This window comes from Pyrgilauda ruficollis, unplaced genomic scaffold (genome assembly GCF_017590135.1).
Source record: "Pyrgilauda ruficollis isolate IOZ18807 unplaced genomic scaffold, ASM1759013v1 scaffold98, whole genome shotgun sequence".
In the NCBI taxonomy this organism is placed as follows: Eukaryota; Metazoa; Chordata; class Aves; order Passeriformes; family Passeridae; genus Pyrgilauda; species Pyrgilauda ruficollis.
Window position 1 is genome coordinate 1051426 of NW_024531932.1, and position 26917 is coordinate 1078342.

The window sequence follows — 26917 nt, forward strand, 5'->3', positions numbered from 1 at the left end:
TATTTCCAGTGGCTGTAGTTAAATGCTACAGTAAGTGATTCCCATAAGCTTGCTCTGCCAGACAGGCAGCAAAAAGAGGCCCTGTACTGATGTGTTCAGAAACTGTTTCGTCCTTTTTAGTCAGAAAATGAAGTTCAGATTTTCTGGCTGCTTCTCTTGACCTGGGCACAGGTCAGTCCAGCCTGAAGCAGAGGCAGACTGAGAACAGGGACTGGTTTTGTGCCTGTTCCTTCCCAGTGCAGAACCTGCTGACCTTTTGGGTGAAGCCCCTGTAGGTCCTATTGATAATTAACAATTCTACACATGACAGTGGTTATTATTGCTAAGAGCAGGAAAGAAAAATTAGACGACTAAGTGCAAAATAGAAGTATAAAATTTATTTAAAACCACCCACAAAGTTCTGTGTAATCAGGAATGATACAATTTGTAATAGTCTTTTTAAAAACTCATGACAAGATTTAAAATATATTTTCAATTACAGTATTCATTTAGCCTTATTCAGTTAGGACAATAAAAAAAAAAGAAAGTTTACGTTCTAAACAGATGAGACACACAAGAAAAATAGAACAGAACAGACAATTTCCACAACGACAATTTTTACATGTATGTTTCAATACTAGTATCAACATTTCAATGCATCTTGCTACATAAACATGAAATCATGTACAACAACTGCTTGCACCAAAAAACATAGCTTAATTAGATCTTTCAAGTAACATGCAGTCACAACTCACAAGTCTTCAAGTACTGCTGGTAAGGGTTCCCTTGTCTGCAAAGAAGATTTTAAGGTTCAGTTTCTCAGCTAGCATAACTCTGCCCAGCTCCACCAGCCTCAGGGAGCTGTGCTCAGTTACACTAGGAAAGAATCAGGCCCCAAATGGTTTTTTGAAAAAAGAAGTAATTTGTACACTTTCTCCTGTAAATACTGTGACATAATGAAGTGCTTTTTCTTTCTGATTTTTTTCTCCCTGTACATCATCTTTTGCTTAAAAATGTTAGTTTTATATTCCAGATTTCAATACAGTACATTGGTAACTGGGAATAAAACCTCAAAGTTGAAAAATAAATATCAAATGCATCCCAAGGAAAGAAAGAAAGATTGAAAAGAAGAAAGAGGGAAGGAAAAAAACCCATGACTTTTTTTTTCTTTTGCTTTGGCATATTGTTAATCTGTTATCTTCCCAAAGCAGGAAGGAATTCATTAGCCACTGCATGTCAGTCCACCATGTCCTTACATATTTATGTTCTTTCTTAATGACAGCAAATTCTGATCAGTACTTGTGACCTGGCGTGAAATTGTCACATTATGAAGAGCTGCCTCTTCCAAACTGAGCAAATAATCATAGAATAATTCACTGGTAAAGACTGAAATATATGAATGTTTGCACTGGTTAGAACTGCCTTTCTTTTGGCAGTACTAAATGGGATATCCCATTTGTTCTTCTTGACTACAACTATTTTTTCATTTAGAGGACAAGAGCTTCATGAAGTTTAGCTGCTGCCTTTTGAGTGGCATGGATTAGACAGGCATTCACAAAGTTGGTACAAAATCTGTTCACATTAGGCTCTGCAGTATCACTGCAGTATAAAAATTTAAGAAGGAAAGTATATTTCCTTTTCCTCAAACTTTTTTTGAATGAGAAGTTTGCATTGCATAACTGCAATGCAGCGGGGCTGTTGTTTCCATAGAACCTGCATGGGCAACAAGGGGAGCTCTGCAGGACTCGGGCATGCAGAGCAGTGCCAGGGTTCTCCCTGGCAAGTAGCACCACAGTCAGGGAAGGCAGAAGGTGTTGGCTTTAACTCTGAGTCCCCAAAGTCACCAGAGCGTGACAACAGCACACAACACTGCACACTCTGCTGGGTGTGAAGTCAGGACTGAAGGGAGTTCAGTAGATTGTCACAACCCCAGTTTATATCATCAAGTAAAAGGGATCCAAGTTATGATAAAGGATAGCAAGTATTTTAAGAACTACTACCACAAAAACAGCAATTTTGATAATTTTGTGAGACTTCTGGGCTGGCCATTACCTAGAGGCACAAATCTTTTACCACATTGTCTCTGTAGACAGTTTTGGGCAAAGGACAGCAAATATAAGCAAATATTTAAAACCTGGTAAAACCCAAGCAGGTCTCTTTTCAACCTGTATTTCTAAACTAAGAACATTCTGGATGTTACTGGCCAGTATGTGCACAGTAAGGATACCATGACATTGATTTCAGATGATTGTACAAATCAGTCATTTGATAACTGACTTTATTTACACTACTGACCTTTTATATTCTGATCAGTGTGATGGGATACTCCAAAGGATGTAAGCTGAAGTGACATCAATTTAAGGCCCCTTTATCCTTCCAATGCAATGCAAAGGGCAGTAGTATAAATGAGAATCAGGGCTTCCATTCTTACTTTAAGACAACTCTCAAACCCTAGACCCTTTTTCCATTACAATATAATAAAAATACAGATATACATGTAAAATATTGATCAGGTCACAAAACTTTCCACGACGGCATTAAAATGTTCTGTGACAACAACTGCACTACTGAACATCAAAACTAGCAGTTCCCTGGCTCCAGTGCAGCAGCACTTCTTTGGAACACAGTCCATCTGCTCTAACTGGTAACTGTAGTTTAAGTGCCAAACCTGTCCTCCCTACAGATGCAGTTCCTGAGTCACCTGCGCTCTGTGTTGGTGAGGAATGTCTGTAAGGTGTGCAAAGTGTTGACAAAAGCACCATTGGGCAGTCACACCAGAGCAAGTCACCTTCAGTTATTTAGCACCCAGTCCTGCATTCACTGCAAGGATGCTGCTGGAATGTTCTGGCATTTGAATAGAAGTCTGTGTGGAAAAATGCCATATACAGTGGCCCAGCAGAAGAAAGGAAAATACACTGTCTGGAGGAATTAAGGATACAGCACCAAGAAGCATCTTGTATCTTTTAAAGCTGAAGCTTAGCAGTACATGGTTGAACACCATGAGCAATTGTTGGGATGGTGAACTGGGAAACGGGATTGGAAAAAATCCTCAAGTCTTAATTCTCAGAAAGACAAATAAACACCTCAATACCCTTTAATAAAAGGCAGTAACCACCTTAATTATTTTCTTCTCAAGCTCCTTCAATTCCATTTTTTGCTACAGAGGAAGAACATCTTTTTTCCAAGCAGTCCTATGCTTTTTCAGGCATTTAACATATATAATACTGGATATCTCACAAAGACTGATCTAAGATTTAAAGATGGAAAGAAACACTGCTATCATCAGGGGCTGCAGCAGCTGTCTGATGTCAGGAATGGAGCAGAGCTGTTAAAAGTGACTCAAAAGCCAAGAGATGTAACCCACATGAAAAAATCCCGTGCTCTGAGAAGGGAATGACTTTCCCTTCTCAGGGGATGATGGTTTTCTAGTCTTGCAAAGTCTCTTTTGTTTGCCTACTTGCAGGTACAAGAATAGATTGTAACAACTAGATTAAAAAAATCTGAAAATTAACTGGAAAACGGATTATTTGATTAAAAAAAATAAGAAAACAGTGATTGTGGCAGATTATGAATTGTCCCTCTCTACTCCCCAAAGAACTGGACTTGAAAAATATCTGACATGTAATATTCTAGGCTCTGTATCAGAAAACATGAATTAAAAGCCCTAGAACTGTCACATATAGAATGTAAGATCAAGGAATCAGACTGGTTTGGGTTGGAACCTTACAGCTCACCTCTTTCCACCCCCCTTGCACTACAGCAGGTTACTTCAAGCCCTGTCCAACCTGGCCAGGGACACCTCCAGAGATGGGGCACATCCAGAAGCCCCCTGGGCAGCCTGCTGCAGGGGACTGGAATAAATGGATTGCAGGGGGAGAGTCCCAAGGAGAACAGCTTCCTATGACACTGCTGAGATGGAGATGGCTGCTTTCCACACCAAGCAGGACAGTGTGCAGGGGGCTCATAGGCAGGCTGGCAGCATCAGTGCTGCTCATGCCCAGTGCTGAAGCAGATCTGCAAAGGGAAAAACTCTCGGGGTAGTTACAAGCACTGAAAGCATCCAGCAGCAGATGACAAAGTGAGCCAGCACTAACTGACCACAGCTGATGATTCAGAAAGACCATGGAGAAAGGTGGCCAGAGCTTCCAGTGTCACCTGCACAGAGTAAAAGAGATCCCTACTAATCAACACTAGCCATATTAAGTGTTTGTCAGGGAGACAACACAACATCACACAGAACTAAGTCTTCGTAAGTTAGTCAAGTGTGTGACAGTATTAAAAAGTTTTGCCTGTTCTCTAAAAGAACCAAAAAGGTTGTAACAGGGAAGTAATCAACACAGCATATATTCAACCACTCCTTAGGGGAAGTGATCCATATGCATCCTGGTGCCTGATCAGGTTCTACCAATAGAAATCCTTGGTCTTTCAGGAAACCTCGAATGTAAAACTCCTTCCTTGATGTAATTATAATTTGGTAGCAACATCCTAAAGCAGAACATCAACAACTTGTGAAGACTGACTAAACATCAGGTAATCCCAGAAGAGACTGAAACCACTTCCTGAATTGTTAAGAGTAAGTAGCTACATCCTCTAAACTTTTGACACTGGTCACTGTTTTAGATTCAAGGAGAATGTAAGTGTGTCCCAGACTGAAGAAAATAAGCTACTGAATTTAAAGTCAAATGGACCAAAAGAAGTGTTAGTATAAAGAAGTACCATGGCAACTACATGTACACAGAAAGTTCACTCAAAAACCAACTGTACCTTCACAACTTTGCCTGTGATTTACTTATGCTGTGCAGAGAATCACTAAGGCTGGAAAGGACCTTAAAGACCATCGAGTCCAACCAACATCCCATCCCCTTCTGTGTCCTCCATCCCGAGGGTGGCAAAGGGCAGCAGTGCTTGCTGCCTTGTCTGTCTGTGCATATTGACAATGGGGGCCAACTCTCTCCCTCCTTTGCTATTTTTTTAAACCAGATATTGCAGGTAGAGCCCAAAGGAGAGATTTCTGCCTGTGGAGGAACTGTGGAAGAGGTGAATTTGTACATAATACCCACAATGAAACATGTCACTGGTTAGAGCAGTGCTGTGACACAGACATTGCAGTGCAGTACCGTGGTGTCACAATAAGCAGTGGAAAGACATTCCCTCCACACTTCCTCCTCCTGCAAGTCAGATCAAGACCGGATAAAGCAGGAATTCTCAAAAGTGACTGGACTGCTCCTCATCACTAATTGCTATTGAAGAGCAAATCATCACAGCTCACAGCGTGACAGACAGCTTTCACACAAGGAATTAAACACAACTTTATGGAGCAGACATCACAACGACCCTAACCTGAATTTCAGTGACCACAATAAGCCAGAAAGAGTTTGTCCCACACTGCCTGAATGTGACTGGTGTTACCATACACAAAGCATGGAAGTGGCCATGCAATTGAGTTTTCTGTATCTGAGAGCACAGATGTTTCCTTCTGATAGCCTAGAAATGACAGGATTCCTATGGAAAAGGAACAACCAGATATAGAAATACATTACAAAGCTGATGACTGCTTGATAAATTAATTTCTACATTAGAGAAGCTACATGGGAAGTGAAAGAGCAAGATTGACCACTGAGCTGGCACACATGTTGGTCAACTGTTGTCCATATCCATTCAATTAAATATGGAAATTGCAGGAAAACCTCATGAATGAGCCCTTTGGAGTCAGCAGGGCTGCAGCAGTGTGAACAGGACCCAAATTTAATGCACCATATTTAGTTAATGCTGCAATGAAATGAAAAAGGTCTTAAAAAACCCCCATATAGTTGTAATGCTACAAAGAATCTTAAGTACTAGAAAGTGTCATTTACCCATGCTTAACATAAAGTGTTGCTCAAGATACTACAGTTATTTCCTGTTCTACATCCAGAGAAGCACTGGCATAGGTAACACAAGGACTTTCACCAGCAGTTAAGATTCTTAGAAAGTCCTTAAAAAAAATCTGAATACAACTGTTACAGATTGGAAGCTGCAAGTATTTGTAAATACTTACAAAGCTTCCCGGATCTTGTGACCGAAGTATTTACAGAAATATTTCTTTCTATTTCCTGCAATACACTAGCATGTGAAAAATCAGTAAATTCACTGTTCAATTGGAGACAACTGCAGTGACTCCCCAGAGAGTCAAACAGAGCTGGTCCTGCAACAAGCCCTGCTCCTCCGCTCCCAGTGGAGGTGGAGTTGTGGTACTGGACCCAGGGGACAAAGGGATGAGACACAATTCTTCTGGGAAGTCAGAGGTGTCCTGTGCTGGATCAGGACAGTTTTTCCTGGCATACTGTAAAAATTGATCCGAAGACAAGCACACGCCACTTCCAGCCCACACCTGAATCCATGTGCAGGTTTTTCACCCAGAACATTGTGCCAGCTGATGGAAACCAAATAAAACATGCAGGTCTGGCCAAGCCAGCTACCTCAATTTTAGATCCAGCTCCTGGTCTGGCTATCCAAGAAGGACTTGGGTTAAAACCTAAGAGCAAATTACAAGTGGTTGTGTGGGCTGCAAAGGAAAGAACAGACCCACAGAGTTGAAGATTTTAAGAGATAAACACTGTGATAAAATGATAACCTTACTGAAAACAATGCAATTTGTGTACAAGATTGATAAATATCCTGAAGTGTTACAAGAAATAGCCCAGAGCTGTAAAAGCAGTAAATAGTTGCATTTTCTATACTGCAGTACAGCAACAGAAAAGATCAGCTTCTCAAATCACAACCCACTACACGTCCAGCAGGAAGTGGAAGTGGCCAACCTGCCTGGAAGGACATACTGAAAAAGCAGTTTGGCTGAAAGCCAGCCAAGGAAAGAGCACCGTGGGTGAGATGTTATTGTGTAGATGATATATTTCCTTAATGTAAGTAATATTAATGAAGTAGTAACTGCGAGTTTAGCACCTATCAGTTAATAGCATTAATCATGTTAAGATACACGTTTCTTTGTTAGAATTGCCATTTCAAAAAAAGGTAGACCTGGGCTACCTGTTTGAAGGAATCCTTTTAGATCCACCTTTCAGTGCCTCACTTCTTAGAGGGAAGCTGCTGGTTTTTCAATGGAACATTTTTATCTGAAGTTTCCAGTAAGTTAAATGTGAGCATTTGTAGGAGAAGATTCAAGTAAAAATGATCCACTTTAATGGTGTGAACATTTTAAAAGGTAGAGATGGCTCTGTAGCTTACCAACTTTGTGTAGAAAATTTGTCACGTGAGAGTGCTGAATTACAGCATCACAGAAACTGAAACCAATAAATGAATCTCTGCATGGTGGGAGAAGTACCTGACTGAACAGCCATGGAATGTACAGCACTACTGACTGCATGGACAGCTGCAATTCCTACTCACCTTCGGCTCACCAAAAACATCCAAGTTTGAAAATGGAAATCTAAGGCACACAAAATACCATAATGATTTGATGTATATTACATAGTTAATAAGCATAAAACTGCTGGTACAAAACAATGGCATAATATTGGTTCTGTTTCATCATTATTTACAATCCCTTCATATCCTCTATTTGAACTAATAGCTTTGAACTAAAATTTGCAGCATACCCGGTTTTTACAGGTTTTACTTAAAATAGGTAAGATACAAAGACCTGGTTCAATTCCTCCATCCTCTGCCATTAATAGCTTTGTCAATGTGAACAGGAATCTGCAGAACTGAACCCAGGATCATTCCATAGTGATTGTTACTTCAGACCTGGCTCCAGAGAGTCTCCTGGATCTACAGCCGCACCAAAGGATTTGTAGCACCACGGTCCTGACTGGCTCTGTGTGTTCCAAACACCACTGATGTACTCCTCATACCAAACTGGAAATGGAGTTCTTGCACTTCAGCTCCTCAAGGAAAAAGCACCTTGTCTTTAAATAAAGCAGATCCAGATAGTTCATATTCCTCTATACAGCACCACTACAGTATAATATTATCAAGTATATTATTAGTATGCTTCCACACTGGAAAAGTGACTTCATTCTGCCTACAGGTTCAGGCAGAGCATGGACAGCTTTGTCTGTGGGCCGGGCCCAGCTCCAGGGAGTCCTGGCTCAGGGCTCCTCCTGCCTCCAGCCGGCTCGCGTGGAAGAAGCTGCAGGATGAGGTCAGTCCTTAGCTAACGTTGTCATTTGGTAATTTGTTTAAATAAATAAGTTTAAACAAGAAATACATAGGAGAGGAGAATCAGAAAGAAGAGTGGGATGCTACAGTATTTAAAAGCAATGGAGTGTCTGTTTTTCCTCTGGTTTAGCAAATACTCATTTTGTGATATGTCACTTTCTCAACAGAAATAAAGAACATAAATTTCAAGGAAGGATACAGCCTTTTCCACGTCAAATGTATAAATTGCTTCAAAAATTTACAAAACATTTCTGTAAAAAAACTGAACTCAGGAAGTTGGTGAATATAACAGATAGGTTATTCTTAACAAAAACTTTGCTGCTAAGCATTAGAAATTTGACAGATTTCCAACACTTCCTTTGTGTTTTTCCCTAATTATTTTTTTCTATCAGAATAGAATAAGGCAACTCTAGGGGGTAACTTTTTATCCCAAAACAATCCTACCCCTGAGGCATTAGGAACATTTGGTTGCCATGTTAACTTAGAATGCTGCAAACAAATGAGACCGATGCACTTATTGCTCAAAGAAACCGTAACGAATGCTGCCTTTAAAAAAAACCAGATAATATTCATAACTCCCAACACGTATTGACCAGACATCTCCTCTTTCATGCTTGTACACTCTCTTGAAAAAGAATAAAAAGGTTCTATAATTCATAAATGTTTGTTTATATGCAACATAAAATCTTCAGTGGAAAAGGGCAAGTTGAAAACAACCACATATGCTATCAGCACACATCCTGCACCTCTAACACCGTGGAACTCTGCACAGCAAGAACAAAATCATTTCTTCTGTAGAGTATGCACAACCTTAGACAATATGATCCTTATACTATACTATTTCAAGTTAATTTTAAAAATAGAAAGTGCTTTTAAAATATATATTTACAGCTTAGAAACAACTTCCAGCCATCATTACCAATAACTTCATTCTACTGACGAATCTAAAGAACAAAATTAGTTGGTTTTCTGAAAGATTTGTCTGTAATTTGGACTATATAGCAATGGTTGGAAGTTGTTAAAGCAATGGCACCATGAAGTAATAATTCAGCTTATTTATTTTTAACTGTTTGATGTGGTTAAGCACCAAGAGCTGTGTAGAGCTATAACTGTATAACTTGATTTAACACCATAAAATGTGAACCTGTTAAAATAGCTATAAATGATTTTTGTAGTAAACAGACGATTTAAAGCACCAAAATATAAATTCCTAAAGGTAATAAACTGAATGATTCAATCAAGGTTAATAACCTAAACAAAATCTTTCTTTAGAATGTATTAAAACTATACAACTTTTTTTTTTTTTTTTGCTTAAAATGTGCTTGAGCACCACCAAATGTTAAAGTCACAGTTTAAGAAGAAATCCCCCCCCTTTTTTTTTTTGTTTTTACCTCAGCCTTAAAATGGTTGAGATGAGCAAATAGTAAACGACACGAGACTTGTTCTTGACCAGCACCTGAAAGAAAGAGCTGTGGCTGCACCGGGAGGGGCCCGCCACGGGACGCCTACGCCCAGTGGTTGTAGGGCCCCGCCACTCGCGTCAGGGCGTACGAAGAGACTGTGATCACGTTATCCTTGGTTACTGTTAATGCTCTGCGGGATGGAATTTGGTTGAACTCGTTGTCTTCATAAAAAATATCTCTGTTTTCACCTGGTTGCTTCGCTTTTCTGTTGCTAGAGTTCAGTTCGGGGTTCTCCGTTCCTAATCGTTCCGCCTCTTTTTCTTTTTCTCTCGCCCTCTCGGCCATCTTTGCTTCCCACATGGCTAAACCGTGTTTTGGCTCATTTAAATTTTTGTGTTGGTAAAAAACTAAAGAAATTCTTGTGGGATGATTGCGGTTGGGTTTTTTAATTGGTGTGGTAGCGTGGAGTTCACGTCGTGCACATTCGATTAAGATGGAACCATGAGAAGGTGCCACAGCAACCCCACCAATGTCATCATCCAAGAAATTGTGCTCGCTGTCTGACCACAGTTCCTCAGCCTTTTCTTCAGAATCAGCTGGCTGTCCCAGTGCACTGTTTTGCTTGACATCAGCACAGTCAAAGTCACAGCTCTGTCCTCCATGGGAGCTGCCCTTTTCCACCGGGCATCCATGGGAACAGTCGGCTGCGGTTCCGATGGCATCCTTTGCCGGGACCGATGAGTCACAGGAGCTGATCATCTCTGAGGAGGCAGAAGTGTCCAACTGAAGCTGACAATTCTGTTTGTCTGGCTGCTGTTCAAGTATAGTGGGCAGGGGCTCTTTGTGGGCTGGGGGGCCTGGAGCAGTGACCTCAGGAAGAACGGGTGGCACGCCGTTCACCTTCTCGTTCAGCAGAATTCCAGTATAATCTTTGACTGACACATCAAAGCTCTTGCAGTTAACATAAGGTGTCACGTGAGGTTGCTTGTTACTGCACTCAAAATACCCGTAGGGAACTGAAAAATCTTGTTGAATATTAGTCACCGCAGTTAGGCCAGACTTATGTGCGAGAGATGGATAAGGATGTAAACCATCCACCTTAAAGGGGGAGGAAGCCGTGTACTGCTTCAATAAAGAGCAATTTTTAGTAGTGTTTGAAGTATGTTTCATGGCATAAAGGTGGTTAGAAGTCTCCATTTTTATTCCAGGTTTTAAAGCATCTGTTTTGTTCCCTAGAAGAAATGCACACCAAAGTGTAAGTACTTCTCAATCAACAAAATATACCTCTCTGATATTTGCATACTTGCTTTCTAACATGAAAAATGCACACTGACTACAGATTTTTCAAAATTATTAGTTTTAGCTTCCTAGGAGTATCTCTATGACTATACCCATCTCTATACCCATCTCTATACCCATCTCTATATATACACATATATTTATCATATATATAGAAAATAAAAATAACCTTGCTCAATTAATGCCTTAACCTTTTCCAGTCAGGCAGTTGGTATATAAAACAGAAAGGTATTTCACAAGGGATGAAGAAAATAAACAGAAAAAATTAAATAACCACTAAATCCCAATTCACACAGCCCAGGCCTACAGAAATGCTTCCCAGCAGCTCACTGCTGACCTTCAGTTTTTACATAATTGATGAAATTCAGTCTGAAGTTCAGCCTGTGAATCAGTCAAAATTCTGACCTGCCTTAACCCCACATTATGATCAAAGGAAAAAGCATGTTTATGGATCTTGTCCATCACAGCAAAAACAGTTCCTGAATTACAATGATTCATGCATTCCAATACTGACTCAGAAATGGCCTTTTAAAAAAAACTATGTGGTAACATGCTCCAGGTAAACCCATCCATATAAAATGGATATTGAGTCACATGATTTGGCTGTCTTGCATCTTTCCATCTAATTGCCTCGTTATTTTAGATCTCTGTGCAGGCATCCTTGTTCAGTTTCTGTCAGTCCCTTAATTTCTAGCCATGGCTGGCTGCTGCTGGGCTGGACTGGGAACAGGCTCCTCACATGACTGAGTCTCATCATGGGCTGCTTCAGCCCAGAGTTCATGGGAGTAATGGGAAAGAATTCCATTGATTCTGATGGGCTTTGCACCATGCTCTGCCATGGCTTTACATGTGCTTTGCTGGCAGACAGGCACCCCACAGAGAGCTCTTGCTTACTCTCATAGAACACTGTCAGTGTTTCTTCTTTATTCCATAAATACACAGAATGGCTACTTGTTTTACATAGTTTAGAAGCATTATTCTTTCTTCTACTGCGTCTCCTAGTAATTTACAAATCAGTGATGAATTAAAAACGTTCCTCCCATAGGAGTGCAAAAAAGTCAAAGTGAGATAACAACAGGCACAACAGTTAGGACGCAGAAACTAAAAGCTGTATGGGAACATGAGGAGGCCACATCAACTCTTTAAAAACCTTTCTATGAAATAAACCACAAAGTGTTTAAGGACTTTAACAGCCCCCACCCCATGGCAAGGCCTCTGCCCTAAAGATTTTAAACACAGCATTTGAGAACTGCATTCTCCATCACCTCAGGAGAGAGGTGTGTTCTGTGAAAAAAAGTTTTAACAGCCCTCAGCACTCAATTATGGAAGTGTAGCAAATGGATTTTATTTGTTCTTTAAACATTATTCCCCCAAAACGCATCTACTCTTTGAAACACATTTACCTGTTATTCCTCCCCTTAAAAATGCTACATAGGTCTGGATGTCTTGTGAAATGAAATTCAGAATTACAGCAGATGGGCTTGTTTTCCTCTCTTCTTCCAAAGAGGCTGTGCTTTAATTGTATTTATTTTTCACCCGCTAATCAGAGAATTTAAGTCCATGGCTTCTTCCACCTCTTCCTTCTTTTCTGCTTCCCACGACTGGCCAGTCCCATGGAACAGCCCTTCCCCTGGAGGCCTGACCCACGGCGTGCCAGCGGGCGCGGCAGCGCAGCGCGCAGTGCCCGCACAGCCCAGCCCCGGCACACCCTGCGCTGCCCACGGGCTCGTGGCACAGGAACCAGCACGGCCTCCCTGGCACTGCTGCCCACCGCCCTGCCCCTGCCAACAGCCCTGCAAGGGACAATCTGCGCTGCCATCTGATAAAACCTGGGGCATCGCACACATCTCTTGCTGTGCAGCAGTGTTTCTGCCATTGATAGGGAAGTATCACAGCTCAGCATCTGAGAAAGACATTATCTGCCATAGGAAGTGGAGAACACAGTTTTTGTACTTCAAAGTGACACAAATTCAAGTTGCTTGTTTAGGTCAACATTCCAACAACATTCCTTCAAGATGGTCAAACTGCCATTATTTATTAGAATAAGGGAACTTGGAAATACTTCATAGGTGTTCACAGATCTCCAACAAACTATTTTTGGGTGATCACGTGAGGCTTTTTCTGCCCCGAGAGACAACAGTGGCTACAGTGACTTGTTCATTAACCCCTAAAATGCAGAATACACAAGTGGTTTGTTTTAAAGGGGCTTTTCCCTCCCATCAGATGTGTAAGAGAACACGGAATCAGAACAGACTGGTAGAATTTCCTAAGTATCACTCACCTAAACAATGCAAAGTGTTGCCAAGATTTTCTGGGGCTTCAGTTTTCAGTTTTACTGGTGTTGGATATTTTTTATCTATTAATGGCTGCTTTTCAGTCGGGGTCCTCCTTGTGTCTGGTTTCTTTTTCTTGGTAGCTCTGAGAGGCTCAGCCAACATCCGCACTTCTCTGGGGAACGCTGTGAGCACCTGTATGGCTCCGGCTTTTATCTTGGCTTCCAGGCCCTCCTCAGTGCCAAACTCATCTGTCTGGGAGATCTTGTACAGAGGCAGCACGTGCAGCTGCTCATCGCTCGGGATCACCCCCACTCTCCTGTTGTCCTCCTTGGTTAAGGTACAGACCTGGCAGGAGCAGAAGGGGTCACAAACAATTCACAGCACAAAGCAGCAGTTACATAAAGGCTCAGGCACTCATCCTGCACTGCTGACTCTACTCTATGGCCTCAAGCTGTGGGGCTTTCAAACACAAACATCTGACAAATAATTCTTGTATCTGTGATGACACAAGAAAAACTGTTAGACTGTAAGATCAAGGCACATGTATTGGACAAGAAAGTGAAATTTTGTCTCAACTTACAGTATCCACAAATATGTGCCAGCCTTGGTAAATAATCTCAGCTGTAAATATACTGTAAAGTTCCTAAGCATCCTGATTATGTTTTTTAGTGCAGAAATATATCATTGATGTTCAGATTAATTTTTAAGGATTACAAAACATGAAAAATTATTTTTGCATTACACAAGAAGTGTCTACTGGAATTTATCCTATGATTTGGAATTGATTTTGGTTTTGGCTGGTAAATGAAAAAACCCCAAACCAGCACAAAGAGTCACTCATACTGCTCTATAGGTTTTGCAAATCTCAGCTCTTATTCCCTCCCTCTCTCAACACTTTCTTAAATCAACACCCTGCTGTAATTAACTCACAGGACCCAGGAAATGTTCTCTTAGGCCACTGCCCTACTTGCTGTTATTCTGAGCTGTGAGATCCTGGGGCTCAGAGCAGTGTGCTGATTATATCCAGTTTGATGAGCTCACATCAGAAATGTGAATAAATATTTCAACTTATTGCAATCATTTTCTTGTTGTCATTATAAATGCTGAACATTTCCAGCACTCCCTGAGTTCCTGCTGCTACCAACACTAACCCATCCCCTTGAAAGCAGCGCTGACACCGGCACTACGATCCCTGGCATCATTCCCAAGGGATGGCAGCAGCTCAGTGTGCCTGAGCACTTGTACAAACATTCACCTTCTGCAGCTTTGGCACTTCCATTCCCAAGGGACTGCTACATGGCTAGAAAGCCATACATGGATACCATGGCTTAGGGAAGCTGCTGTTCCACAGGAGTTACTAACTACACAGAAAGGAACAGGAGCACTGTCCAAGGATGAGATGATGCCCCCTAAATGGAAGCTTATCATTCCATCATTCTGCAGGCTGAATCTGACACTTATCATAAACAGTCAATCCAATTTCCCAGAGTCTTGTCACCATTCCTAACATTCCAGAGGAGAAGAATGTTGTTATTATTTAGGGAATGAAAAGAAACCAAACATTTTTTATTTCATAGCACAGCTTTTGCATAAAGGCGTCACACAATTATTTCTAAAAAAATAAAAGTACAGAACCACAAACTAAAAAATCCTGAACCAAAAATGTGGTGGCTTGAGCTTTATCAATAGCTCTATGCAAAGCTTGGCAGTTGCAGAGCAGCAAAAGGAGGAAATCTGAGGAGCAGAGAGAAGGAAGAGCTTTCCAGGAGGCAGCTGGAAGGGATGCAGAGGGGGCCGGCCCCAAGGCAGTTAGCAGCTGCTTTGTAGCACTCACTGAGGTACTCACCTCCTCTGAGCAGCCTCTGCACTAGGAGGCAGATTTAGGAAAAACAACAAGTTGTTCAGTGAGCAGGGACTGGAACCTTCTTCCTGTGAGCTCTGCCACCCACGTCCCCGCACCCCCAGGCCCAGCAGTGCTCCCTGCTCCCACCTTGCTGGGCACCAGCCAGGCCTGCGGCCACCTCTTCCTGCATCCAGCCCTCCCCACTCAACAGTGACATCACACACAGCAAGAGCTCAAAAATCTCCAAAGACAATTCTGTTTCTGCCAAGTTCAGTGACATCTGGCTGAAACTGGCCAGCAGATGCCACATTATTTAGGAAGGGTGAGAGAGGGTTGGACATACAGAGAGCACGATGATACATGAGTGATGTTTTTAGAAAGCCCAGTGTACTCTCCCCTTCTATATCATGAACAAAAGCAGTAATAAAATTAAGTGTGGAGGGGCCTGGCTCCCACTTGTTTTCATCAGAAAATGGGCAGTGGTCTTTTAGAATACCATGTCCAGCCTGTGTCTGGCTCATGCACTACTCTGAAAGAGGTCTTGAAGATTCAATCCATAATATTTATTATTTTGAAAACTGAGACCCTCATCCAATTTACAGTTATAAATTTCCATTCAAAAGCCAACACCCTGTGGGAGAAGAAAGGTGAAGAACTGTTTTGAGGAACTGAACAAGGTGAGGGCTGTATTATATTGACAAAACTATGATGCAAGTTGAACTATCAACTCCAGCATACCCTGTATATGAAATACTGACTTCAAATACACAGTAGGAAATTAATGTATAACCAAAATTGTATCCAGATCTGAAGACCAGTACATCTACAGCCTAAATACCATAACACCAACTTTAATACATATATACTTTCACAGTTAGTGCCCCCTTAACACATTTTAACATAGAAGTGAGGGTGCCAGGGTAAACAGATACCTGAAAATAATGATATGAGAAAACCAACCACAAATTCAGGTAGTACAGATTAGCTGAAAACTTACAGCTAAAGGTGGTAATTCAACAATTGAGAAATATGTGCTTAAAAAAAACCACTCCAATATTCAAATCTGTGCAAAATATTCCATCAAGGAAAATGGGAGCCATTGCTGAGAAGTGAAAAGCAGTATTTTCCATTGGTACTGACACTGCTGCAAACTGACCAAAATTAAACACAAACATGAGAAAGCCATCAAGTCTGTTAAAGGCCATTTACAGCATGAAGTTGCATATCCTGCTACTCTGCTTTTTCCAGAACAGGCAGCTAAATCATCCAGGATGCTCAAAGGCCAAAGAAATGCTGGCCAAAAGGTTTGTTTAGGTTTCCAATGCGCTTGGTGATCAAACTCATTACCTATTCTGGGTTTAGTGATGTCATGGTAAAAGTTGCATGTTTATGAAACTCAATTACTATTCCCTTAATTTAAACTTAAAATGCACCAGGAACTCAGTGCAATCCCCTCCAGAAATCCATCTGTAGGCACACAGCTCCCAGTGTGTTATTCTGGGTCTCTTTGATCTGCCTGTGTCCTCTTGAACCTCACATGTAGAAATGATGGAGCCTTTTCCACTGTGTTGTAGTAACAGATGTTTTACATTCAAGTTTCAGCAGAGCAGTCAAACAGCCTTTCCAAACCTGGGAGATGGAATCAGGTTTCCTACACACCCCTCCCTGTGCAGCTGGAGATCCAGTGGGTGCCCCTGGGGACTCAGGGACTGCTGCAGCCCTGCCCACCATTATGCATAAAACATCTTTGCTCTTCCTTTGCAGCCAAGACAAACCACGTTGTTCTGTTGGCCCGGTCTACCCTGAACAAGCATGTGTAGGTCAAAACCAGAGAAGGGAACCCCAAACAGGTCTTCCTTTTGCCCACTTCATGCCCCCAGGCTGTGCCATCAGCCAGGTGACACAGGTACAGCACAGGAACTGCTCCCTGGGAGCTCACAGGTTAGCAGAGTGAACCTCTCATGTTTCTCCATTTGTACAATATAAAAACCTAACAAACTCTTCCTTTACAGGCCCAGGGATTCATCTTTCCTCCTGTCTGGGATAAGCTGAAGCACCAATTGAAGCACTTGGAACTGCTGCAGCTCCCAAAGTGAGCAGGGGGTGCAGAATGTGATGTAACCATGCACAGCCATCCTGTCAGCCACTGCAGAGCCTGGAGCCCTGTGCCAGTGGTGTGATGGGCTGTGCCTGCCAAAATACAGCAAGGTATGGCAAAAGCACAGGGCTTGGGGGTTTCATCTGAACCACCAAGAGGTTGTTGACAGACTGGTGATTGTCAGTACTTAGCTCTACTGGCAGTAATAAATTACATATTGTAGGTGGCCTCAAAGCACACATTTATCTTCCTCCCCTTCTCCCCAATGTCTGCTGCAGACTGTGTGGCACCAGGGATTAGACAGAACTGCAGCTGGTCTCTCTCCTTCCTCACCCCATCAACAAGGGCCCTCTGCCCCTGTGGATGAGCAACACCCACATACAAGCTGTAGAACCAGCAACAGCCTTTTTGTCCCAGTCACTTTTAAACCCCAAAAAGAACACTGCCAGTGCCTTAAATGGATCCCCACAGGTATGAAGAACATAACCCTTCACAGATAATCTGATAGAGAAACAAAAGCATTTACATTTCACAGGCTCCATCAATAACTATAAAGCTTTTATCTGTGTTGCTCATTTAACATGCACCCTCACACTGCAGCTGTAACATACATCAGTGGCCCTTAGGAGATGGTAAAGAGATGACAAAAGAGTCTAAGTAAAAATGAATGGTATATTTATTGCCTTAAAGGTTCTTTAAAAACTCAATTTGTAGGCAGAAATTATTTTTGCTTCTTTCAGACAAACACATTAGTTTACATCTCTGTAGAATTGTCATTCTACTACAAGAGCAAGCAGGGAGTGTTTGTTTTTAGCCTTCTACCAGAACAGTGTAAATTCAGAGCTTGACTTTGCTAGCCAAGAACAATGTTTAGCAACTCAAATCTTCAATGGTAATTACCATGCAATGGTAACCCCCAATTTGTGTAAGTTAAGGTCTACTATTCTCTCTTGTATCTCCAGAGGGCATTTCCAAGACACTCTCACTGCTAACACAAACTTTACAGCATGATTAATTTTCAGAGTCACATACAAATAGTGCAGCTGATCAAACACACATACTGAGAAAAATGCAAGAATGTTTTAAAATATATTCATTTAAGTGTAAAGTAAACTTATTCCTTATTATTAACCTCATTTAAATCCTTTGCTGAACTTATGTCTGTGCCTGGTTTAAACAGTTTGAATAGACTCTGGTTTTCTTTTTCTTTGGGTACCCCATGCAGAATCCCTGTTGTACTTGCAGTAAAAGTGATTTACTGATGGTGAAGTGAGAAAACAAAAAGGTTTCACAAGAACAGAGCCAGCAGCATTTGCAATTATCAACTTAAAAGGCATTTACTTTAACCTTTTTAGCTAAGAAGAACTTTAGAGTTTATAAATAAAGATTTTGTGCTGCTGTAAGGGGAAAGGGAAGAAATTTTAACAACAAGGGCCAAGATGACAAGTACACCGTGTACAGACTTCAAAATGTAAGGTGTGACAAGCAGTTAAAAAAAAGTGAAAAACAGTAAAGTCATGGATGCTGGATGTTTCTAGTGCAGTGCAAATTGTTCTCATTCTTTTCATTACCTTATTATGAGAAAGGAATCTCTGGGAGAACAGTTACCTCAGAATCGTACTTTCACTCAGTACATTTAACAGACAAAATACATCAATAGTTATGTAAATAACCTCTCCATCATGATCAATGACTTGTAAGAAATCATCATGTATTTTAAGCTAAGTAGGCAGTCACACAGCACCTTCTGGAACTAGACAGGAAGGCAGGAGATGCTGGTATCACATGTACTAATTTCTTTTTGTGTCCTTACCACTAGATTTCCTATGGTATTACCAGACTTGGTTATAAGCCAGAACTAACAACCCTAATTTTGATTGTCATGAAAATCTAGACTGAAGCAAGCCCAGCATGTCCTGCCACCCTGTTTGCAAAAAACAACATTTTTTGCTTTAGGCTTCCTCCAATTCATGTGACTGTAACTGTGCACAGACAGGAACAGCAAACACTGCCACAGCCACAGCTCCTCACTGGGGAGGCTGCACAGAGACCACAAGGTAACTCCCAACTCCAATTTGCCTTCATAATGTCCCAATTCAAGCAGGTAGATTTGAGTGTTGATACTTACAGCTGTTTTCTATTTACAAATAGCCCCTTGCTGCAAGTATACTAAAATAAAGAGAAATCCTATCTAAATAAAGAGAACACCGGTATGCAGTACTTATTTGTGAGCGAGCTACCCATGAAAACCAGATTGTAAGGCAGAGTATTCAGTTGGTCATGTTCTGCAAAACTGACCAAATTTGGCAGAACTTGGTAGAAAGTGATAGTGATAAGCATACTGTGACCTTGCACAAGTTGTGATGTTCCATGCTTCTGAGACTTGGCACTACTTGCAAGCATTCCACATACAATCCATGAAGTATCAACACCAGCAAGGATCATGTGAAGCTGAAATGGCATCAGGTGCTTACAGATAAATGCAGTTCTAGAACTATTCCCCAATACACTCCACAAAAAAAGGTTTAATTGTCCCTCCAGCTGCTTCTGGCCATAACTTATGATGACTTTTTAGGGATCCAGTATGGCAAAATGAGTAGCAGACTCAGCTGCCATTGCATCTCTAATTTAAGAGGTAATGGAACACTTAAATTATTCTTTTCAGAACATCCACACTAAATTTCATCAAAAAGCATATAATGTAGCTTGTCTGACAAGGAGGTCTCATTTTCAAGTTTAGAATCTTAAGGGCATCAAACTCTTGTGCTTCAGAAGCAATTTTTTAACGCATACTACCAACACTAAGTAAAAATAATAGTCTATTGAGGACTGGCATTCCTGGTGGATTCCCAGAGTTGCTTCCATACTTTAAAGGAATGGACATTTGCTCCCCTTACAAGCCCAAAATTAACATTAAAACAACTCCATCAGTCATTTCATTGCTGTCACATACAAATGCTCAGCGTTAACTATAGGTGTAAATGCAACACTTTATTGAACCACAGCAACACAATAATTCAGTTTGCATTTCCAAAAAAAAAAAAAAAATCTAGCATAAGCAGAGATTTTATATAGATTTTTTCCAGACATACACCCTTTGATAAAAAAGTTACTCTTGTTACTGCTGTACGAGAAGTCACCCTACTATCCAGAGCACTGCGATGCTCCAGCTGAGCAAAGAATACTGCCAGTTTTATCTTTTCTGCTTTGAGTTTGTCTTTCTTCAACACTATGGCCTTAATTCCTAGAAGATCACTCAATTGAGTAACTAATTCTCTCACTGGCAATCCATCAAGGTATTTCATAAAACAGCCACACCAATCTGTGGGTTTTCCTTTCATACTTAGATTTAAAGACTGTAATGGTGACTTGGCTCCACCACAGTCCATACTACCTCCTGACCTGTAACTACACTAACATGGCACCTGGTATGTGCCCAGTGCAAGAAAGAGTGAATTTGGTGAGCCTGGGGGAGGTAAGTTACTAATTAATTAGTTTGCTTTAGCTTTTCCTCTACAGAGGTCTGTACAGCTCCTTGGTTAGACAATCATTTGCCTTTAACATCAGCTCTTTCCCAGGAATAACTGATCTGCCCTCTGGCCAGGCCTCTCCAAAGGACTAGGAGTGTTTACAGAATAAAGGTATTTTGTAGGAAGGATCACTCCCAGCCCCCTTTTGATCTGTTATGCAATAAAATGAACTCATGTCTTCTGTAGACAGTTACAAATACTTGCAAGTAAGATGGGCATGGATAAATGGCAACATGCAGTTAATTCTGAAACAACTTCAAAACCTTGATGGAAATGAACCCACAAGCAGCACTCTGGAGCCTGCAGTGAGCCCAGTGCAGAGCACAGTGAGGAGGGGCTGTGCAGTGACACAGTGCAGTGACACAGTGAGGAGGGGCTGTGCAGTGACCCAGTGAGGAGGGGCTGTGCAGTGACCCAGTGAGGAGCACAGTGAGGAGGGCTGTGTACGTACCACAGTGCTGCCGTTGTGCATGTTGTGCGTGTCCTTGTGGGCGTGGGCGCAGAAGTCAATGCACGCCGTGACGCCGGAGAAGGGCCGGCCGTCCTTGCAGCCCAGCCGGCAGTCGGGGCCCATGTGCTCGTTTTCCACCTGAAAGGAGAACAAACTACAGACACTGGGCACTGAGAGCGTGGGTATGCTACCCCACCAGCCACCAACAGCTTTGTGACAGATTCCAGGCAGCCAGGCAGACTCAGTAATTCATGTTTTCCTATGAAACATCTGCGGCTGGACGCCAACGAGATAACCAGGTCAACCACAATCAAAATGTTTTGGATAGTAAAAACCTTTTGTTTACAGCACTATCTCTAAGCATTTCTCACGTATAAAAATATTTTGCTACTTAAGCATCACAAGTAGCTTAAGCACCTCCAGTAAAGAGGAGCAGTGGAAACCTGCCAAATGCACTGGGATTCACGGCCACTGGCAGGGCTGCAGCTCCACCCAGAACATGCTCTGGGGCTGCTGCTGGGATTGAAACTGTTTATCACAGCTGGATCTCACAAACCCACCTGGTTCTGGAAAGCTTCTGGAGCAAGCTTCTTATAAACCGGAGCCACATCAGTAGCTAACGTTTGCAAATTATTTTCAAGAAGTTCCTCCTGCAGGGAAAGGAAACTTTCAGTGTTGCAGTTTGCTTTAGAAGAATCTCTGCCGGTTTAGAGATGACCAATAGGTCAGCTTCTACCTCATATTTTATTAAACTGACTTCTGTTCTGCTGCCCTTTGTCACTAACCATAAATGCCTGCTTTTGCATGACTAAACCATCAAAGCTGTTAAACAGAAATCAGCCAAGTAACAATAGAGGATACCTGCTAGGTCAAAGCAACCCAGCACATAGGAACTGATTTCTGCATAATTTTCCATATGCAATCAAGGAGTGAGGTATGTTGCACACAAAAACACAGAAGTAAGATCCAGAGGAGAAAAATCATACCCCAAGCTGAGTGGGGATGGAAGCCCAGGTCTTCTGTTAGTGTTTTGTTTATGGGGCCTTTGCCTGTGCTGACACACCATGTGAGAAACTCCTCGTAGCATTTATCTTCAGCTCTTAGGTCTTCTCTCATGTTGCAGCAGAACTTTTAACATCTCTTAACTATTTTGTTCTTTAGAGGGGCAAAAATCAAGACTTAATGGAAATAACTACTGGATTCAGAAATAATATTGCCTTTCTTAGGCTAATCCATATAAACACAGAATTAGCCAAGTGGGCTTCTACAGCAGTGTCATATTTAAGCTCTTATTTGTAGAAACAATCCCTAAATTCTTATCCTAAGTTTTTGCTTTTCCAGGAACATCACCAACCAACTGAGAAAGTAGAGGGCAGTGACAGACTCCCTAATTTCTTTTCCTCCAACGACCAAACTTTGAGAGACAACTGCAGCTTCAGTTTCTCACAGTGCATAGTGGCAAAATGAAGCAAGCTGTTACTTTTTGTTTAAAAAAACCCCACTTATCACACACTGTAAACACCAACATAAACACCAGGAGACTTTGCTTTTTTCAATGGGATATTATATTACAAGATGATGCTGTATTTTTAACTTGTACTAAACCCAGTTTTACCAGCTGTAAATGGCTACCACAAGGTTTTCTGAACCACACTGAAGCTAATGTATCCTTAATTATCCATCCTACCAGGAGAATATCTACCCTAGGAACCATTCTTTCCTCAATGTATCACACCCTTAACCACCTCTTATTCAGCATCAGAAACCTGCAGAGAAAATGCATGCATAGAATGCTCCATGCACAGCATTATACAGGGGAGAACCTAAATACACAGGCAAAGGACACAGAAGGAACAGGATCCCTAAAATGAAAGGATGCCCAATAGATACACTTTCCTATAAACTGGAAGTTTATAAAACAAATTCCCTCTTGAGACAAGCAGAGCTGGGTTTGGCTGTAGAGCCTCAGAAATGTGCTCAGTGAGGAGGGCAGAAGGGCAGTGGTTGTGCTGAGGCAGAAGCCCCACCTTGGCCCTAATGAGGTTTGTGAGTACCCACAGTGCCAGGGACTCCACACAGGGAGACTGGGGGCTTGCACTCCCGTGCATGAGAAACACTTCACAAACTCTTTTAGGACAACAAGTCAGGAGCTGGGAGCAATATTTACCTGCAGTGAATCAAGCGACATCTATCAAGGAAGAAGGGATGTCACACTGTGTGTGCATCGAAAGATTACTGCAGTGTAACCCCAGCAGAGAAGCTGGCACTGAGTGCCCAACAGTGCCCAAAACATGTCAGCCATGCTAGGAAAGGTGTGGTACTTTTGCCTAGGAGATCCATAGGGAAGTGGGGTTACACACACCTACAGTCAGAACAAAAGGCACTTTGGAGCCACCCTGAGAAGTTTTTGTTCACCAGGCAGTAGTTACCAGCTTACAACACCTTTATTTCTTCTTCAGGAAAATATTTTCTATGTAAAATAACTAATGTGGCTGGATTTTTTTTAGAGGTTTGTTACTTCACATAATCCACCACTGTTTTCTGTGCTGCCTCACCTTTATGGCATCACTAACACCCATAAGCAGCAATTATGGTATCATTTCACTGCGCTTCATTTTAGTATATTAATTCCTTTAAAATTATTTTTAAAAATCATGCTGTCCACAGAAGAAAACCAGTTTATTCTTGGTGACAGAGGGGAGCCCACGCTGCCAGCTGGTTCTACAGCAGTGGGAAAGCAGTGCAACCCCAAGGTACAACATTTTCTGTGCCAAGGCAAAAGGCCTGAAACCCTGAGCTGCAAGCTTGGCCCTTAGAAAAAGGCCTTCACTCACAAAGAATTAAAATTTCACACAGAGTTACACAGTGAGCTAAACAGGCATACAGAAAAGCATTAAGAATAATTTTATGGTATATAAACACATAGTAATTATTCCAGTGAATGAAATCTCAAGTGTTATTTATTCCAAATACTACAGTTACAAAAACTTTGTTGGGTGTGAGTCTGTGCTAAGTTACACATACACGTGGGAGAGAGAAGGGGTGGAGAACATCTAGTTCTGAAAATCATCAGAAAAGGCATTTTCAGAAAAAACATATCTTACTTGTTTAGGGTCATCAGTGAGAAGCCTAAATTTCCTGGGGTTTTTGCTCCTGGCAAACTTACAGCCATTGAAATACATACTCCATGAACAGCCAAACGAGAATGATGCTCCACAAGTTTCTGGGTCAAGTCCTTGACACGCACAAGTACGACTACAAAAGGAAACAGAGACATAGCAGGTCAGCTGGCAACACAGCTCTTGGGTCTGGGTTTTTTTTACATCAGTGCTGTTTTGCTATTTCTTTTATAATACAGAGCATAACAAAGGAATTTGTAAAATTCATGGCTTAAGCAGTTGTTTTCTATTAAGAAAATACTCCTGTGTAGAGGGCTGACTTTTCTTCATGAAGACAGTCTCAACTTCCCAAACACCCGCAGTAGGGGCAGAAATATAAACAGTTAAACATATATATACACCCATGCATTCATTTTGACTTCTCCAGTTGGGTAACATCTTCAACCAAAAAAACAGCCCTGCTACTTGATATTACCCTAAATCCAATAGTTCTTCTGTTATGTGCAGCAAAACCATTAACTCCAAATTGATTTGACTTTCTGAGTAGGCCCTTTAAGAACACAAGCATTAGATTCAGGTCTCCATACAGCTCTCAGAGTCTGTTAAATGTGGGCTACACAGGAATCAGCACACAGGCAGCACTGCAGTTGCAACACATTCTCTAATCAATTCAACTAAATTCCCCTCAGAGGCACAGAGAGGAAGATCCTAGTTTTGAGTGTTCAACCTCACATCTACTTTACAAAGTCTCAACCCCTCTTCTTGGCAGCTCTGTTAGCACTGCTGTGTGCACAGGGCACACTGGTGGTGTTTGGGCAGCATGCCCAGAGCCAGGAGCAGCTCACGGCCACCCAATGCCTCGGGAATGGCACACACAACGCCCACTGAGAGCCTTTTCCCCAGGAAAGGCCAGGGGCAAGGTGTGATCCTGGAAGGACAGCTGGTTTGGGACTTTGGATGTACGAGGTGCTCCTGGGGTGACTCACTCTTCGTTGAGGGCGCAGCGGCGGCTCGTGGGACAGCCGTACTTGCGCAGGCTCTGGGTCAGCTCCTTGTACAGCGTGTCGGCCAGGAGGTGCGGGATGCCCTCCCAGGCCAGGATCAGGATCACGATCACGGCCGTCTGGCAGTGGTGCCCGGCGCGCTGACGGACCAAGCACAGCAGCTTCTCCTCGTCGCTGCTCCTCCGGATCACCTGGAACAATCATGGGGATTACTCTTTGCTAAGCATGGGAGTCACCTCAGGAGCTGCTCTTCTCCAGGACAGGTAAGGCCTGGAAAAGCAAGAAATGCTGCCCAGAGAGTGTCCATTGCAAGCAGGGCTGGGACAGCATTGCACACTCATCTCTGGTGTAGAACGTGATTTTGTGCTGCTTTTACCCTGCAGTAGAAACAGCAGTACATATTACAGGAGAAGTAATATTTTAGGTGTTGTACACAAACAATAAAGAAGATGCATTACAAGGAAAATAACAGATCCCCTGAGAACCTAACATTACCTTGAAAATACAACAGAAAACGTAGTGCTAAACACTCCAGAAGGCAGGTATGTGAAAACACACTCCCAAAGCACACACAGGCATGTGCTAGGGCAGCTACCAGTGTTACAGATCAGTATCTAAGATGGTTCCCACCTTGCAAAGAAAAATTGGAAGAAAATGATGAAACAGACTGTGCTCCTAGTGAGGGAAGGAATGTGATTTTTCAGAACATATCCCTAGACTACCTATATTAAGTTCTTAGAGTGATGAAGCTTTTACTAACCTATATGATCCCCAGAGCAATCTTATTCCTCATACACAGACTAACCAGTATGGAACAGTACAGCACACTACAGAGTAAAACTGGGAAAAATTATAGTCCTACTCCCACATATTTTTGCCACAATCTGAAACATAGCTGCATTTAAGACCACCAAAAACACATTAAAGCTAGGTAATACTAGAATATAGTCTTTGAAAACAGGTTTATTTATTCATCCAACGTGCTTTAGCCAGCACAGCCTGCAAAAAACCTCCAGCAAAGGTGTCAACTTTCCAGTGTGAAGCTTCAAGACCCACGGGCTCGGCTCTCTCGCAGGCAGAAGAGGCTCCACCCTCCTCAGCCCTGTCATACACAGGCTGGGGACCCGTGTGCCTCTTGCTGTGTGTGCCCAAGCCCTGCACTGCAGGCCTCTGTGCCAGCTCTGCTGCAACCCACCTGCTCCAGGCATGCAGCTGCTCAGCCAGGCCTTCACCCAGCACCTCTCCACCAGCAGAGCTCCTGCAGGGAACAGACAACAGCACTGGGCATGGACCAGGAAAGCAGGAAGGCAACAGTTCACTTGCTCTTTCAATAGCTCCAAATATCTGAGCGTTCAGGCAGATTCCCTATTGGACTGATGTCAAATTTGCTTTACTGCCAGATGTGCAGCTGTCATTCATATGTGACCCCTTAGCCTGATCACCTCTGAATATCCAAGTCATTTGGACTCATCAAAAGCAGGACCAAAGCCCACTTGCAGTTCATCTGTAAATGAAAAGGTTTGCAACAGATGAACAGCTGGAGAGAGCATCTGTGCAGGCTGAGCAGGAAGAAGAAGCAAGCTTAAAGTTTGTGTCAAGAGATAAAGTATGGCCATTCTAAAGTTAATCATACACTCTAACAATCAGCCTTAAGCTTAATGAGAATATGAGTAAATGCCTCTGATAGGTTGTGACTCCCCAACAGTTCAGTATGTTTTATAAAGAAAGAAAGATCATCCAATTCATTCACATTTAGGTGAG

General features: G+C 42.1%; 1 protein-coding gene across 1 annotated transcript in view; it reads right to left on the reverse strand.

The window, feature by feature from the left end:
* Window positions 1–361: 361 nt before the first annotated feature.
* The window catches only part of TET1 (tet methylcytosine dioxygenase 1), a 64071-nt gene continuing 37515 nt past the window's right edge, over window positions 362–26917 (reverse strand). The window contains exons 6-12 of the mRNA XM_041490084.1: window positions 25139–25347; window positions 24138–24288; window positions 21594–21683; window positions 21034–21171; window positions 14958–14978; window positions 13117–13456; window positions 362–10768 (exon numbers count right to left, since the gene is read on the reverse strand). Coding sequence (XP_041346018.1) covers window positions 9639–10768; window positions 13117–13456; window positions 14958–14978; window positions 21034–21171; window positions 21594–21683; window positions 24138–24288; window positions 25139–25347 — 2079 coding nt within the window. The 3' untranslated portion in view covers window positions 362–9638. The remainder of the gene's footprint in view (window positions 10769–13116; window positions 13457–14957; window positions 14979–21033; window positions 21172–21593; window positions 21684–24137; window positions 24289–25138; window positions 25348–26917) is intronic.